At 49.9% G+C, this 17379-nt stretch overlaps 1 protein-coding gene across 4 annotated transcripts in view; it reads right to left on the reverse strand.

Moving 5' to 3' along the window:
* Window positions 1-17379, reverse strand: part of TRIM67 (tripartite motif containing 67) — a 168690-nt gene that overhangs the window by 18421 nt on the left and 132890 nt on the right. For all 4 annotated transcript variants that reach the window (XM_075339643.1, XM_075339641.1, XM_075339642.1 and 1 more), the window contains exon 9: window positions 1922-2084. In XM_075339643.1, the coding sequence (XP_075195758.1) occupies window positions 1922-2084 (163 nt within the window). The remainder of the gene's footprint in view (window positions 1-1921; window positions 2085-17379) is intronic.

Below are 17379 nucleotides of genomic sequence, written 5' to 3' on the forward strand. Positions count from 1 at the left end.
CAGCATGGCGGATGGAGCACGTTTGGGAGTGCGCAGCATGGCGGATGGAGCACGTTTGGAAGTGCGCAGCATGGCGGATGGAGCACGTTTGGGAGTGCGCAGCATGGCGGATGGAGCACGTTTGGGAGTGCGCAGCATGCCGGATGGTGCACGATGGGGAGTGCGCAGTATGGCGGATGGAGCACGTTTGGGAGTGCGCAGCATGGCGGATGGAGCACGTTTGGGAGTGCGCAGCATGGCGGATGGACCACGTTTGGGAGTGCGCAGCATGGCGGATGGAGCACGTTTGGGAGTGCGCAGCATGGCGGATGGAGCACGTTTGGGAGTGCGCAGCATGGCGGGTGGAGCACGTTTGGGAGTGCGCAGCATGGCGGATGGAGCATGATAGGGGGTGCGCAGCATGGCGGATGGAGCACGTTTGGGAGTGCGCAGCATGGCGGATGGAGCACATTTGGGAGTGTGCAGCATGGCGGATAGAGCACGATGGGGAGTGCGCAGCATGGCGGATGGAGCACGTTTGGGAGTGCGCAGCATGGGGGATGCAGCACGATGGGGAGTGCGCAGTATGGCGGATGGAGCACGTTTGGGAGTGCGCAGCATGGCGGATGGAGCACGTTTGGGAGTGCGCAGCATGGGGGATGCAGCACGATGGGGGGTGCGCAGCATGGGGGATGGAGCACGATGGGAGGTGCACACCTCCCCCCAACACACACACACACGCGCACTGCACAACACACACACACTAGGAATCACAAACAACGCCCTACACAGACACCCACACACACAGACAACGCTGCACACACAAATATACGCACATACTGCACAACACACACATTGCTCAAAACATACCTCCCCCCAAAACACACCACACCCACACAAACCGCACAACACACACACACACACAACGCTACAGACACACAGCGCTCCACAAACAACGCAACACACGCAACACACATACAACACCGCTCTCACCCCCCGCGACACTCAGAACATGTACAGCGCCCTACACAAACACTTCGTAACTACACACAACAACATCTATATATATAACAAAAATCATACATGAACTACACAATACGTAAATTCTAGAATACCCGATGCGTAGAATCGGGCCACCTTCTAGTATATATATATATACACAATTATTTTTTTCATAATGTGATATCCATAACTTTTTCATTTTTTCTAAGCTGTATGAAAGATTGTTTTCTTGTATAAGGGCTATAGTTTTACTTGATACTACTTTAGGAACCTTTTTAATCCCTATATTTTTTGTGAGGCAAAATTGACGGATACTGCGATTATGGCATAGCATGCCACTTTTCATGGCATTCACTGTGTGGAAAAAATGATCACAATTTTTTAGCATGGGTCACTTTGTGTTTTTGTGTATTTTTCTGGTTTTCTTTTTACAACTAAACAATTATTTTTGTTATTAAAACCAGTTGGTGGGGTTTTTGATATACTGAATATTTAATTTCTACAATACCTACTAGTCTCACAAGGGGACTAGCTCCAGTCCCAGCATATACAGCAGAAGCTTAGATGTGTGTAACAGTCGGCTTCTATTACCGTTGTCACTGTCTCAACTCCTTAGTCTATGCCAAACCTGTGACGTATCAGATTGCGGGAAAGAACTCAAAATCCTGACATACACTTACAGCATGTGAAATAAGTATTGAACACGTTACCAATTTCCTAAGTAAATATATATCTAAAGGTGTTATTGACATGGATTTCTCACCAGATGTCAATAACAACCCATCCAATCCACACAGGTAAAAAATAAAAAAAGAAATTAGTGACGTGTTCAATGCTTTCTTCATCCTCTATATATCATTTTTACCGGAAGGGGTTAATATTATCAAAGTGAAATAACAATACAGGTAAAAACTTGGTCTGTTTGAGTAGATCTACTTACTTGTACATTTCGATTGAGACTTATTGCTGGCATGAACACACCATCAATGTTCTCAAATGCTACAGGTCCCTGCTGCTTCCCATTTATATGGAATATTAGTATGCGCTTGTTAAGGTCCAAGAGTATGCCAACTACAGTCCCTTTGCTCACTCCTCCTTCTGTTCTGTAAATGTAGCAATGAGAAAACAGTACATATTATGTATCAAAGTTACATATGACACTACAATATATAGTCATACATACACGGTTAGTAAGCACACTGTGATTAATGAATACATGAACTCCAGTATTGCCATAAACGTTACAAACGTCAAAGATCACAAAAGTCATCCAACCATGTCAAGGTGTTCCTTTTTATATAGATTGACCCTAGTCACTAAATATTCTTCCTCTCCATGCGCCAAATAAGGCCTCATCTAAGTGGGGAGTTAAAAGGAGACCAGACAATTAAAACTGTGTGGGAAAGATGGGTGGACTTTTGCATCACCAACAAGTAGACGTTCAGGAACTTCTCCTTCAACAACAAGTCTTTTATGGCCTCCTCAGTGGTGGCAGACATGCCTTTGGTCCAGTAGCGTAACTACCGGGGGTGCAGAAGGGCGATTGCCCCGAGCCCCATGCTTAGAGGGGACCCACTAGGAGTTTATGAGCTGTCAGTGCTGCAGGGGCAGAGCAGAAACTCTTGTTCAGATGACTAAAATACATCCTAGTGGTGCTGCCAGGACCTGTGATGAAGTCATGCCCATGTGACTGAGTGGGAGGAGCCACAGTTTTGCCGCTCACAAAGCAAGGAGATACTATTTCCTGAAGGAAATGGGAACTCATGCCCGGTAATGAGGGAAGATGGGGTTGCAGGGTGAGTGGCATATGAGGAGTGCAGACTGTGACAAAATGGTGTGAAGGAGTGCAGGGTGTTTGAGAGAGGGGTAAGTTGGGGTACAGGCTGTGTGACATATAGGGATGCAACCAGGGCCGGCTCCAAGTTTTTGTGGGCCCCGGACAAAAGAGTCTCAGTGTGCCCCATCCACACGTAGACACGCACTTACAGATACGTACATATATAGGCATAGGCTTGAGTCACACTTGCGTGTGACTCGTGCGAGTATTGGATCGCACTGCCCGTACCGGCTGGCTTCTCTTCTGCCAGGAGCGGCTCCGCTGTATGTATTTCTATGATGCTGACTTGCTCCTGTCATGAGAGCCGTGGTCGGTCCGGGCAGTGCGATCCGATACTCGCACGAGTCACACGCAAGTGTGACTCCAGCCATACATACTGTACATATACATACCGTATTTTTCGGATTGCAAGAATGCACTTTTCTTCCCAAAAAATTGGGAGGAAAATGAAGGGTGAGTCTAATCCAAATGTAGCTTACCGGGGATGATGGAGAGGGGTCAAAGAAGTCGGGGGCAATGATATGCGGTGTGCTGCCGGCGCTGCTCTATGCGTCAGGCAGCGCGGCTCTGCTCTGTGTGGCTCACTCTGTATTCTACGGCTTGCTCTGCAGCGCAGCTCTGTTCTGTGCAGGGCTGTTCTGATCACCGCGGCTCTGCTCTACAGCGCAGCTCTGCTCTGTGCGGGGCGGCTCTGCTTTGCAGCGCGGCTGTTCTGCTTGCTGCGGCTCTGTTTGGCGCGGCTCTGCTCTGTGCAGGGCTGCTCTGCTCGGGGCGGCTCTGCTTCGCGTGGCTCTGCTCTGTGCAGTGCTGCTCTGCTCAGCGGGTGTTAAGGTACAGGCCAATCTAAAGATGTCAGCGGTGAGGTCTTCTTCAAATAATAGCGCCTAGAGTCGGCTCGTGCGCAAATGAAACTCTCAGCTCAAGCTCTCATCTGTGCACATGCGGACTCCGGCCGCCATTATTTGAAGAAGCCCTCACCGCCAACATCTTCAAAACGGCTGGTGCCTTACCGCCTGCCGCAAAGAGCAGCCCCACACAGAGTAGAGTCGCGTCGCGCAAAGCAGAGCCGCCCCACACAGAGCAGAGCCGCACAGAGCAGAGCCGCACAGAGCAGAGCAGCCCCACACAGAGCAGAGCCATGCTGAACAGAGCAGCCCCACACAGAGCCGAGCAGACCAGCCCAGCACAGAGCAGCCATGTAGTATCTGGGCCCTCTTCTGTACCACTCACAGTATCGCTGTACTTCTCCCTGGTAAGACACCACCGGATTATAATATGGACCCCATTTTTTTTTTACTCCAAATTTGGAGAGCGTCTTATAATCTGGTGTATCTTATAAAACGAAAAATATGGTATTTGAAGAGAAATTAAGAAAAATACATGTAAACAGACATAAATCTATACACCATCATACACACGGACACACATAGATATGTTGGGGGCAGAGGGGCCGCGCTCGCTACGCTCGGGTCCGCGGCTGCTGCTGCTGCTCGGTGGCTCGAGCGGTGGGCCGGACCCGGGGACTCGAGCAGTGCTCCTCGACCACGAGTGAAAAGGGGGTGGTTTGTTTTGGGAGATAGTTTGTGACGCCACCCACGGGTCGTGGTGATAATGGGCACCACCGCTGCTGGTGATGGGGATCCCGGGAGCGATGGTAGGGAGCAGCTAGGATGTTGTCCCCTCCGTGGGTAGGGGTTGGTGATCCCGGGGCCCGGTTGTGGAACGGGGAGGCTGGATGGCTGGGGTGCAGGGTTGCAGGGGCAGCGCGGCGCGGTGCCGGATGGCACTGTGGTACTCACTCAGGTACAAATTCACAGAGTCTCTGGTAATCCAAACGGCTGGATGGACGGGTTGATGGTGGCTGTCTTTCCCTGCACCTGTGTATGTCTGTGTTTACTCCGATGGTTTCCCAACGGTAGCCCGCTCCCCGGCGTATAGGTACCGAAGGAGCCCGTTTTGCCCGCAGACGCTGGCCCTTGGATCTCTAGCCTATGGCGGTGGCTGTGTATCCTCACGGTGTGGACTGTTGCCTTCTGTCGGGTCTTGGGTGTTACGAAACCCCTGGGGTTCTGGTCACTTTCGGATTTGACCGTTGTCGGCGGCTCCAAGCCTAGTCGGGGTCCGATGGCCCTGCCTTTGTGCTTTGCTTCACTCCGCTCCCCGGTTCGGTACCGGCGGGCCACCGCCCGACCCCGGTCCTACGGTTCCGCAGAGATCCACTAACTCCTGCACACGGCCACCACCATCTGCCAACCTTGCTGACAGTGTCTGGGCTGCTACCCAGACACTAACAGGTTCTGTCCTCTCACTTTCACCTCCAAACTTATTCTCTACTTCTCTAAACTAACTGCTTTTCCCGCCTGCAGGCCTGTGAACTCCTCGGTGGGTGGGGCCAACCGCCTGGCTCCGCCCCACCTGGTGTGAACATCAGACCCTGGAGGGAGGCAACAAGGGTTTTTGTCTGACTGGTGTGAACTATCCAGGGGAGGGGGTGTGTGTGGTGTTATGTTTGTGGCTACCTGGCTAGTCCAGGGCGCCACAGATACACATCATACATACACACACACACACACAGATGCATTAGAGTTATTATTGATTTGCTGAAGCACCCCATTCACCTTCCCCGCTTGTCTCCATCCAGCTCCTCCAGGGCATGGGGCTGTGTTGCACTGCATGATGGCCTTCACTAACAGACATGGCCGCGCACAGTGCACAGAGACTGCTGTATATACATCACAGGAAGAGCTGGGGGATACAGTATATAAATGACAGAAGAGGCTGGGGGCATAGACATTACTGGGAGCATACATGTTACTGAGGTGCATACATATTCATGGGGGGGCATAGATGTTACTGGGGTAGTATACAACTCTGGGGGGCATACACATTACTGGGGTGGGTGGCATACAGCTCTGGGGTGGCAGCGCATACGGCTCTGAGGTGGCAGTGTATACGGCTCTGTGGGACCAGCGCATACGGCTCTGGGGTGGCAGCGCATACGTCTCTGAGGTGGCAGTGTATACGGCTCTGTGGGACCAGTGCATACGGCTCTGGGGTGGCAGCACATACGGCTCTGGTAGTCCCATACAGCTCAAGAGGGGATACCTACTGCTCAGGAGTGGAGGCCCATACAGATTGGGGGGTGGAATATACAGCTCAGATGATGGGGGGGTCCTATACAGATTGGCAGGTGGAACATACAGCTCAGGGGGGGGCCCATACAGATCGGGGGTGGAACATACAGCTCAGGTGGAGCGGGCATACAGTATGGGAGGACATATGCTGTGCTCAGTGTAATGGAGGACGTTGACTGTAGCTGCGCTGTGGCTCCTCTTCATATGTGAGACTGGAGTAAACTGCGCGGTAGCTCCGCCCACAGATGAACTTCAATGCAGGAGGTGCACGGAGTATTCAATATTGAATGCTGTGTGCCAGTGTGGATTAAAGGGTCGGCACCCGTACTATCCAGGATGCAGGATAGTGCAGCTGTCAACCCAAGCACTGCAGTCCATGGAACTCAGCCTTGGGCCTGCAGGACTGAAGATGGCGAGTGGGCCCCCCCCAGCTGGCCAGGGCCATGGCATTTGCCCTGGTGTGCCGGATGCTGACACTGGCCCTGGATGCAGGGTGTGTAGAATATGGTGGTTCAGGGTGTTTGAGAGAGGGGTAAGTTGGGATAAAGGCTTTGTGAGATATAGAGATGCAGGGTGTGTGGGATATGAGGTGCAGGGTTTGTGGGATATGGGGGTGCAGTGTGTGATATGGTGGTACAGGCTGGGGTGAAGGGTTAGTGGGATATGGGGGTGCAGGATGTGTGTGGGATATGGGGGTGCAGGATGTGTCTAGGATAGAGCACCACAAAGTAGGTAAAGATGAGGGACAAGGTAAGTGCTCCACCATGGAGCTGTAGATGCAAGGAACTTTTACTGTAAAGTGTGGGAGGGGGAATAGGAGCATTCACTCAGTATATAGAGTGACAGCACATTATGGGAGGCTGTAAGGACAGTGTGAGTGCACAGTATGAGAGGAGCAGTATACGATGGACAATGTGAGGGCACATTGTGAAGGCTGTACGGTGTGAAAAGACAGCAGAGTGGACAATGTGGAGGCCATTGTTCATATCACAGGTACTTTATTTTGTATGGAAAGCATATGGTTAATGAGGGGGGATGGTTTTATGGATATTTTTCATAAAGAAAGACAGTGTGGTAGCCATAATTCATGGTGGCAGTGGTTGTAGTATATGAGAGGCACAATGTGGAGGCCATGTATCATTAGGGGAACAATGTAGGGGTCACTTTTTGATCAGAGAGCATAGTGGGGGGAAATATTTTTTTCTAGTGGACAGTATAATGGTTATTTAGTGCACAGTATGTGCGGATATTTTTCATTTAGATGTAATAATGACACTCATTTTTTAGGGCATCATATTGGAATATATTGTGGAAAACCAGAAAAAGGAAGTCTGCAGAAAGAAGCTTTGTACGTCCAAAGTCATCATGTTGTCTTGATCAGATGAAGAAGAATGAGGTGAGACAAAACCAATCAGAGAAGAAGTCGCCAATACGGAACCTGGATCTAGGGCAGCATTTATACTGAACAATTGCTGCATTTAAAGGGAATCTGTCAGCAGGGTTTTGCTCCCCCATCTGAGAGCAGCATAATGTACTGACAGAGACACTGATTCCAGAAATCCCTTACTAAGCTGTTTGCTGTCATTTTGATAAAATCAATGTTTTCTCTGCTGCAGATCTAGCAGTTATACAGAGCTCATGAATATGCTGGACTACCTGCAGCACGCGAAGTAGTCCTATTGACCCGCACAAGGGCCGTGGGGTACTCGGTTCCGGGTGTTGGATAATGGGATTATGTCACGGGGGCCTGTGCCCGTTCCCGTGGCCCTGGTGGTCGCTGAAAGTCAGTAAATAATAATAAAACATTTTTTTAAAAATCAAATAAATAATAAAAAAATAATTAAAAAAATAAAAGTATTTCATGACGCCACCTACGGTTCCAGTATGGTTACTGGGGCTGCAGGTCAGACCTCTGGGGTGATGGTTAGGCAGCCAGTTGTTTACGCTTCACGTAGGTGAAGCGGGATATCCAGGGCAGTTTTTGTAGTCTTGCACAAATATGGCAGTTTTTCTTCACAGCCTTTTCAACTGTTACTTTAGTGCAGCAGCCTATGGCTCCTCAGATGAAAGAAATAAAGTATGTCACTGTGAAGCCCCACAAGTGCAGTGTCGGTGCATTACCTTCAGGGACTCCACGTAGATGGATCTGTCTGGTCACAGGTAGGAAACCTTCTTTGTAGTTTGTCGTGACGCCACTCTCAGATTTGCGGTCAGTGGGGGACCGCCGCTGCAGGTTAAGGGATGCCTGGGGCTGACGGTGGGTGCAGCCAGTTGTAGTAGCCTCCTGAGAGTGAGGCAAGCCCCAGGGCCCTGTGTAGATGCGTAGAACTACAAGGCGCAGAATGACTCAACACAGGCAGGATGTCTTTCAGGGTTTTTACTCACAGTTGATGGCAGGGTGAGTGACCCGGGCGTAGCTGGGATGAACCAAGTGGGAACCAGGTGTCCTTCAGGCTGACTTGTGAGGGTGACTACTAACTCGCCTTCCTTAGCCCTTGGTGGTTTGGGGTAACCCCGACTTTGAGTCCCTATGGGGGTCACCCAGGGAAGATGCTGCAGCCTCTCTCCCCTTCGTTTGCCGTTTGCTTGTCGCCTGGACCAGGCCACTCCAGCTGCTTGCCTCCTGTGACCTATGGGCCCTAACTGTGGCTATGTGGCTGCGGCTTTTGTGGTGTTGTGGCGTGGGCTTTGAGAGCCCCACACCGGCAGGTTTAGCAAAAGAAAGCTGGATCTATCTCCGCTTCGGGATCTGCCGCCCGTTTGGGCCTGGTACTCTCTAGCAGTCTCCTTACTTCCCACTCCGTGCTCTCTCTTTAGCTGAAGATGGATTTCGGGTAGCACTCCTAGTTGACCGTTCTCCCCCGTCAGTAGCCACTGCGCGGGCGCTGTTAGACAGCAACAGCCCCACAGGTCTGCTCCTCACTGAGCCCTATGGAGTTCTGCCCTAACTGACTCACTGCCCCTCCTCTCCTGTTCTTGCCTACGCCACCTAGCAACCAGACTCTCTTACCACACCCCTTGAGAGGAGATGGAGGCTTTTGGCCCCCTCCACTATTCCAGTGAAGGTCAAGGCTTTTCCCCCTCCTGGGATCCCCAGGGGTCCTCTCATAGGTACATGTGTGAGAGCTGATTACTATGCGCCTGTGTTCCACACCCCGGTCAGCCTTCTGGATTACCTGTATTGTACTGTCCCCAGCATGGGTGCAGTACTCAGTGGTGCCTGACCAGGTCAGGGGCGCCACATTCCCCCTTAGTTATCACCAGCACGTCCTCGGGCTGCAAGACAACATTTTAAAATGCATAAAACATTAAAACATGGTAAAACATTTTTAAAAGCACCAGGTACCATACATCACCACCCTCCACCCACAAGTCCGTTAACCCACCCAAACCCTTTCAGGAGGTAGGTCACCGGTCCTTTTGGTAACCAGATCTGGGCCATCTACTTCCCCAGACCTTTCCTCCAATCTGCCTCTCCCGTTGGCCGCGCCTTCAGCCACTTCTGGCAGGATGTAGAGGCGGCTTTCATGGGCTGGTGGTTTCAGGGTATACCTGGCCTGATGGATCCGCGCCTTCAGCCTCTTCTGGCAGGATGTAGAGGCGGCCTCCACAGTTGGTGCTGACCAGGTACCCTCTTTGTGGTGGAGAGCCAGGCCCCATAAACAGGCATGCTCTCTGGTCGCAGGTGAGCCAAGGCCCTATATACGGACGGGCTCCTCCTGGTTGCAGACGAGCCAAGCCCCTAAACAGGCTGACTCTGGTGGTGGTGGTGCCCTCTGGTGTAACTATTTACACTGCGAGAGTTTGTGGCTATAGCCAGTTCATAGCCTTAAGGTTTATGGTTTTCTCACACAAGTTTATGTGGGCACATACTTAAACGTAAACGTTGCAAAACTTCCAACTTTTCAAAACTTTAACTTGCTGTATGCTTTACTTTATGCAGATTCCTCTACTCTTCCATACCAGGGCTTGGGCCTGTAGGGCTGCGGCACCTGCTGGTTTCTTGATCTCTTTCTTCGTCTGTGGGTTCGTTGTATTTTCTTTCTTCTTCAGTGTCTCTGTCTTTTCTTTCTTCTTTGGGACATGGTGCTACATCTAAGGCATACCAGCCTCTTTCTCCCTGATGCATAGTGAACTGTACTGAGTCTCCCATTTTTAAATTTCTGCCAGGGTGTCCTCTGGGCAAGTGAGCTCTCACATCCCTCCTATTAACGAAAATGCCCTCTTTCATACCCGGTGCCACAATAAAGCCGTATCCGCTTTTCAAGTTAAAGTCCTCCACAACTCCTCTACAAAGGGGTCCTCTGACCTGTGCTTGGGCTCTTCTCAGGAACCTCTTTTCTTGTAGGTCTCTGGCCGTGACTTCTCTCTGCTCTGGGGATGGCGGTGCAGGGGACAGCGTTGTTCTGTTGCGACGCCTTGTCTTGCGGCCGGAACTCTGCGTGGTACAGCTTGCAAGCTCCCAGGTGTGATTTTTAGGCAGATCTTCGTCAGCGGACGGTGTCAGGTCTTCCTCATCCCAGCGGGAATATGGCAGCATCTCCGGCTCTGAGTATAGATCCACTGCTGGTGGCTCCGGAGTCAGCTCCTCTGCTTCCTGGCCTCCTCTCCCCCTTAGTTCTTCGCTGCACTCTGGTTGTGGCAGCGCTGGGGATGAGTGTTCCTCAGCTGGCCCAGGCGGTGGACTCTTCAGCGTGGTTGCTGCAGGGGTTGCCTTAGGGGTGTGCGGAGGGAGCATGTATCTGTCCACCATCTCCTGTGGGAACTTGGCCTCCAGGTCAGCCTTCAGCTGCCAGTATGCGGAGTCTTCACCTATCAGGGATTTCCTAGTAGGGACTTCCTCAGACCGGGGAGCGGTATCTGCTCTGGCCTTGCAGGCCGGGGAAAATGATGAGGTAGGCTTTTCTTGGCGGGCCGCGCCTGTCATGGCGGCGGCCTGGTCTTGGCGGGCCGGGCAGGGCATCGCTGCGGCGGCCTGGTCTTGGCGGGCCGCGCCTGGCATGGCGGCGGCCTGGATCAGCGTCGCTGTTGCAGAGGGCTCTGTGCAGGCTGAGCTGGACGTCGCTGCTGTGATCGGAGCTTGACGGGCCGCACCTGGCGGGGCTGCGGCCTGGTTCAGCATCTCACTTGCGGCGCGGACGAGCGTCGCTGCTGCGGTGGGGTCTTGGCGGACTGGGCTCAGCAGGGTGGCAGCCTGGGTCAGCGTCACACCTGCGGCACGGATCAGTATCGCAGTGGTAGTCGGACCTTTGCGGGCCAGGCGGGGCATGGCTGCGGCGGCCTGGATTTGGCGGGCCGCATCTAGCGTGGCTGCGGCCTGGTTCGGTGGCACCGCGCCGGGCGCCTCTTCTGGGACCGCGGGCGTGGCAGCAGGGGTCGGGGCACTTGCGCTGGCCGGGGCATCTCTGGACTCACCCATCGGTGGCACCATCGGGGTCTGAGCCGTCGCCGCTCGGTCTGGCATGCGTCGCGCGGCTCCCTCCTCGTAGGTCCGAACCGCCGCCGCCATCTCCAGAAGCTCCGTGCGTTCTTCTCTGAGCCGTCGCACAATCCTGGCCTCCAGCTGGTCGCAGAAGATAGCAAGCTCCCGGCACCACCAGGCAGCAGAGCCTGGCTCTGGGTATCCGCGTCTGGACTCCATTTCTTCTAGCACGCTACTGGCTTCTTCTCTGCTCCGCCGTCTCTGGACGCTTCCGCTCTCTTCACAAGCGAGGTCAGAACTCTGCAGGGGATCTCTGGGTAGCCACACCTCTTCGTGGGCGGTAACTTCTTCCAGCGCGGGCTGCTGTTGTTTTTCAGCGCGCTTTTCATGGTGGCAATATGGCGGCGCTTCCAATTTTTCAAGCGGACCGCCCAGGCACATGGTCACCTGTCTGGACAGGTCTAGTCCTTATCCTGTTCGTGACGCCAGATGTGAAGCCCCACAAGTGCAGTGTCGGTGCATTACCTTCAGGGACTCCACGTAGATGGATCTGTCTGGTCACAGGTAGGAAACCTTCTTTGTAGTTTGTCGTGACGCCACTCTCAGATTTGCGGTCAGTGGGGGACCGCCGCTGCAGGTTAAGGGATGCCTGGGGCTGATGGTGGGTGCAGCCAGTTGTAGTAGCCTCCTGAGAGTGAGGCAAGCCCCAGGGCCCTGTGTAGATGCGTAGAACTACAAGGCGCAGAATGACTCAACACAGGCAGGATGTCTTTCAGGGTTTTTACTCACAGTTGATGGCAGGGTGAGTGACCCGGGCGTAGCTGGGATGAACCAAGTGGGAACCAGGTGTCCTTCAGGCTGACTTGTGAGGGTGACTACTAACTCGCCTTCCTTAGCCCTTGGTGGTTTGGGGTAACCCCGACTTTGAGTCCCTATGGGGGTCACCCAGGGAAGATGCTGCAGCCTCTCTCCCCTTCGTTTGCCGTTTGCTTGTCGCCTGGACCAGGCCACTCCAGCTGCTTGCCTCCTGTGACCTATGGGCCCTAACTGTGGCTACGTGGCTGCGGCTTTTGTGGTGTTGTGGCGTGGGCTTTGAGAGCCCCACACCGGCAGGTTTAGCAAAAGAAAGCTGGATCTATCTCCGCTTCGGGATCTGCCGCCCGTTTGGGCCTGGTACTCTCTAGCAGTCTCCTTACTTCCCACTCCGTGCTCTCTCTTTAGCTGAAGATGGATTTCGGGTAGCACTCCTAGTTGACCGTTCTCCCCCGTCAGTAGCCACTGCGCGGGCGCTGTTAGACAGCAACAGCCCCACAGGTCTGCTCCTCACTGAGCCCTATGGAGTTCTGCCCTAACTGACTCACTGCCCCTCCTCTCCTGTTCTTGCCTACGCCACCTAGCAACCAGACTCTCTTACCACACCCCTTGAGAGGAGATGGAGGCTTTTGGCCCCCTCCACTATTCCAGTGAAGGTCAAGGCTTTTCCCCCTCCTGGGATCCCCAGGGGTCCTCTCATAGGTACATGTGTGAGAGCTGATTACTATGCGCCTGTGTTCCACACCCCGGTCAGCCTTCTGGATTACCTGTATTGTACTGTCCCCAGCATGGGTGCAGTACTCAGTGGTGCCTGACCAGGTCAGGGGCGCCACATCACACCAATTCATTAACTCTGACCAGGTTTTACTTGCAGGTGTTATTAAAAAGGGGTTCAGTTTCTGATGTGACAGTTTTTGGTTATCTGGGAACAGTTCAGGATCTCCACGCCAGGTTAGTTGTGTGGCCTCCCTGCTGCGCTGTGTCTCTCCTTGGTACTAGGCTGCCTGTAGCTATAACTTGTCCCTCTCTCACTGTCTTCACCTGTATGGCAGGCGGCGGGAACTTCTCTAAGGGGCACTGCTGTACTCACTGCGGTCCCTAAGCTCTGTGTAGCGGCTTTGCCTTCAGGTGCTGCTGCGGCCAGGAGATCTGGAGTCTCCCTGGCCTCCGGTCTTTATTGCTGGGCAGATTAGATCCCTCACAATCTCAGACGCCGGTGTCCGGTAATCAGCGCTGTTCCTCGGGGATGAACCGATCTGGCTCCACCTCCCCGGTCACTCCTCTTTTGCCTCACTTCTGGATCCCTCAGTCTGTCACACAGCTACTCGTGCGGGCTTAGCACAGCCCTCTCCATTTTGATGTATTCCCTCTCCTCGCTCGAGCTTAACTCCAACTGTCAACTGTCTGTCTGACTCCACCTCCAAACCTGGATTTAAAGGGGACTTCCCCTGAACTCGGCTTGTAGAGCTCCCCCTCCAGGCTTAGAGTGGAAGTGTTGTTTGTGGGATTACCTGATGTGGAGATCCTTCCCTGCCCCAGGTACAGGTATATTTGTGGCAACTGAACCCTAGGGTGCCACACTATAATTATAATGTACTGCTGATTAATCAGTAATTTTATCAAAACTGCACTGAGCAGGTCAGTAAGTGACATCGCTGGAATCAAGATCTCTGCCCCTATGTTATGCTGCTCTCAGATTATAGGGTAAAAACCTGGTGACAGATTCCCTTTAAATGATAGTTGACCGTTTGGTTATATGAAACCGGTTGACAGCTGTTTAATGGCCCGTGACTGCAGACTTGTGAATCCCCATAGCATGCACATAGTGCACTGTCATGGTTTTCCAGTGCCGGTGGGGAAAGTGGGCCGTCATTTGACCACAAGAGTGCAATTGGCATACTTCTAGCCACATCTGCATGAGGCTTTAGTCTGCTTTATTGGTAAGGTACATGATCAATTTAAGTGCTTAGAACAGCATGAATGCCAACTACAACCCTGCCGCTACACTTAACCGTACCAGTCTACACATGCATGCTGCAATTTATTTTATTTCTCAGACCACTAAGTCCGAACACAAAATCGAACATGTGCACTGCCTCATTTGATAATATTGGTCCAAAAGCGATCCAATATTTTGTTGGATCGCACTTGGACAAAAAATATGGTTGTCTACACAAGCTATTAGGCTGCAACACCATCGTAAATATGGTTACCTGGTTAGGGGCCCACTCAGAAGTTTCACCCCCTCTGAGCTGAACCCCTAGTTACGCCTCTGCTCTGGTCCACTGTTCATGACAACCCTCTGGTGGTTGGAAATGCCAGTAGGATTTTTGAGGGCCAGGGTCAATATTGTGGAACTTCTGAAGCCCACACGGGCAACACCATGAAGCAGCCTTCATAAAGGAATATCACACTGATTTTATACCAGGATTATAATGTAGGGTGACATAATGTACGATAATGCACGACATTACATTGATTTGGTTGTGGAAACAGTAGTACAGCCATTTTTCCAGTGTCCTAAAAATCTTTTTGAACACAACAGGCCACATGTTGCTTGTGCTATTATGAGCAGCCTGCACTGCGTAAACAATGTACCAGTGCCAGCAGTGTCTCGGGACTTGTCTCCTGTGAAGGACACTTAAGACATCATTAGTTAGAAATTGCAAATGGGGCTGCCAGAAGCGGATCATGATGATTTGCATGTCCAAGTGCATTCAATGTAACAGAACATTCCTCAGACAGTTATCAATAACCTGATATATAGCATGCCAAGGCCTGTCAGTGTGTGTATTTCTGTATGTGCCATATATACTTAAAGGGGTATACCCATCTCCAAGATCCTATTCCAATGTGTAGAAGGTGTAATAATAATAATAATAATAATAATAATAATAATAATAATATTAGCAATCACCTCCAATTAGAAATGCAGTATAATTCTTCTGTTTCACTATGTCACTTATCTCATGTATAGAGCATTGCAGGACCTTCGGTATCCATGGTTACAACCACTAGCAACTAATTCCCTATATGTGTGATTGTAACAATGGATAAGTAAGGTCCTGCAATGTCCTGCACATGAGATAAGTGACATAGTCAATCAGAAGAGCTATACTACATTTCTAAATGGAGCTATTTGCTAATATTATTATTATTATTTTACCTACTACATATTAGGCGAGGATCTTGGAGATGGGAATAACCCTTTAATGCTGAATAAAGGAAATGTTTTGAAAATTTGTTTCCATTTGTTCAACATTTGCATATCATTAACATATATATTGATTGTCTGATTTTTAGGCTCTGTTCACACTAGGATTTTTCTCAAGAAATTTCTTGAGTCTGAAAGATTAGCGCACTTGCAGTCAAAAAACACACCAAAAAACGCATGCATTTTTACAGCGGTTTTGTGCAGTTTTGATGCGTTTTTTCCGCAGGTTGGTCCCTGCGGTTTATTTTTACCATTATCTATGGCAAAAAACGCAGGTACCTGCAGAAAAGAAGTGACATGCTCATTCTTTTTCTCAAGAAATTCTGCAGAAAGAATGTTCTTGAGAAAAAAACGCAGTGAGCGCACAGCTATTTTTTTTTCCATAGGTTTTGCTGGGGAATGTCTGCAGAAAGGTTACAACCATTTTCTCAAGAAATTTCTGCGGCAAAAACGCAAAAAAAACGCGGGTAAAAGCGCAGTATGCGCACAGGGCCTTATTAGGGTATATAATTTCAGAAATCTCATGCACAGGCTTGGTTTTTTTCTTACTGAACGGCAGCTTTTTTAAATTCTGCAGTATGTGAACCTTTTCTGCATTTTTGCAGTTTTTCACCCATAAGCAATGTGTAAGTGCAAAAAAGGCAGCAAAAAGGTTTTGCATTATTTTTGCAGCATTTTTATGGTGAATAAAGGTCGATTTGCTAAACATACTGTAGACAAAGCACAAGTAATCCACACACAAAACAACACAGCTAAAAAACTGCAAAAATGCCACAAAACATGTGCTTTCAACAAGGTGGTTGACTTATTGTGGCCATTGGTTTACATAGCTTATTGGTTTTAAATTGTTTTAACACTTGTTTTTTGTTGTTTCATACTAATACAAATATTTTATACGTGATCCCTATGTATTTGAATACTTCTTTTCTCTCCCTTTTTCTCTGATACTTTTTTATGTGCTAGGTTGATCCCAACTGAGCTGAAAATGCCCTAATTTCTAGTCATTTGCAAAAAAAAAAAAAAAAAAACACCGCAAAAGAATGCAAAACCTCTGCTTTGATTGCAGTGTTTTTGCTGCCGAAATTAGGTTTTGGCTGCAGAAAAAAACCCGCAAAAGTGCTCTGTGTAATCACACCCTCATGATTCCATTGCATGACTTTTATGTGCTGAGGATTGTATATATATAATGTTGTTCAAATTGGGTGGCACAAAATTAAAACTTTGGTATTTATTACCAAGAGAACATACCACAAATGTATTAACAAGAAAAGACGCACCATCCAAGTTTTATCTGTATGCTACAAATGTTCAAAGGGATTTCCATTGGTGACACGTCAGATGGCTAGGCATTAGTTCAGTTCTTTCCAGATGTGTGCCAGCATATCCTTGGATAAGGACTCTACTTTTTAGTGATACATTGTTTCAAGTGATTGCTCTGCTTCCACAATTGTCAGATTTAACACCCTGCGACTTCTTTCTGTGGGGCTATATAAAGGACTCAGTCTATCCTCCCTCCCAGACACAGGCTCTGATCTGAACGTCCTCCAACAACATATCACTGAAATACTGGAGTCTATAACCAAGGATACGCTGGCACATATCACATCTGCCGTGTCATCAATGAAATCACTTTGAATATTTGTAGTATATGGATATTACATGGATAATGTGTGATTTCATGGTAACAGATTTGTGTTATCTTCTCTCGATTATAATTTGTATAATCTGGTTTGAACCTACAGTACAGACCAAAAGTTTTGACACACCCTCTCTTTTAAAGAGTTTTCTTTCTTTTCATGACTCTGAAAATTGTAAATTCACATTGAAGGCATCAAAACTATGAATTAACACATGTGGAATGAAATACTTAACAAAAAAGTGTGAAACAACTGAAAATATGTCTTATATTCTAGGTTCTTCAAAGTATCCACCTTTTGCTTTGATACTGCTTTGCACATTCTTGGCATTCTCTTGATGA

The sequence above is a fragment of the Anomaloglossus baeobatrachus genome, chromosome 3, assembly GCF_048569485.1.
Source record: "Anomaloglossus baeobatrachus isolate aAnoBae1 chromosome 3, aAnoBae1.hap1, whole genome shotgun sequence".
In the NCBI taxonomy this organism is placed as follows: Eukaryota; Metazoa; Chordata; class Amphibia; order Anura; family Aromobatidae; genus Anomaloglossus; species Anomaloglossus baeobatrachus.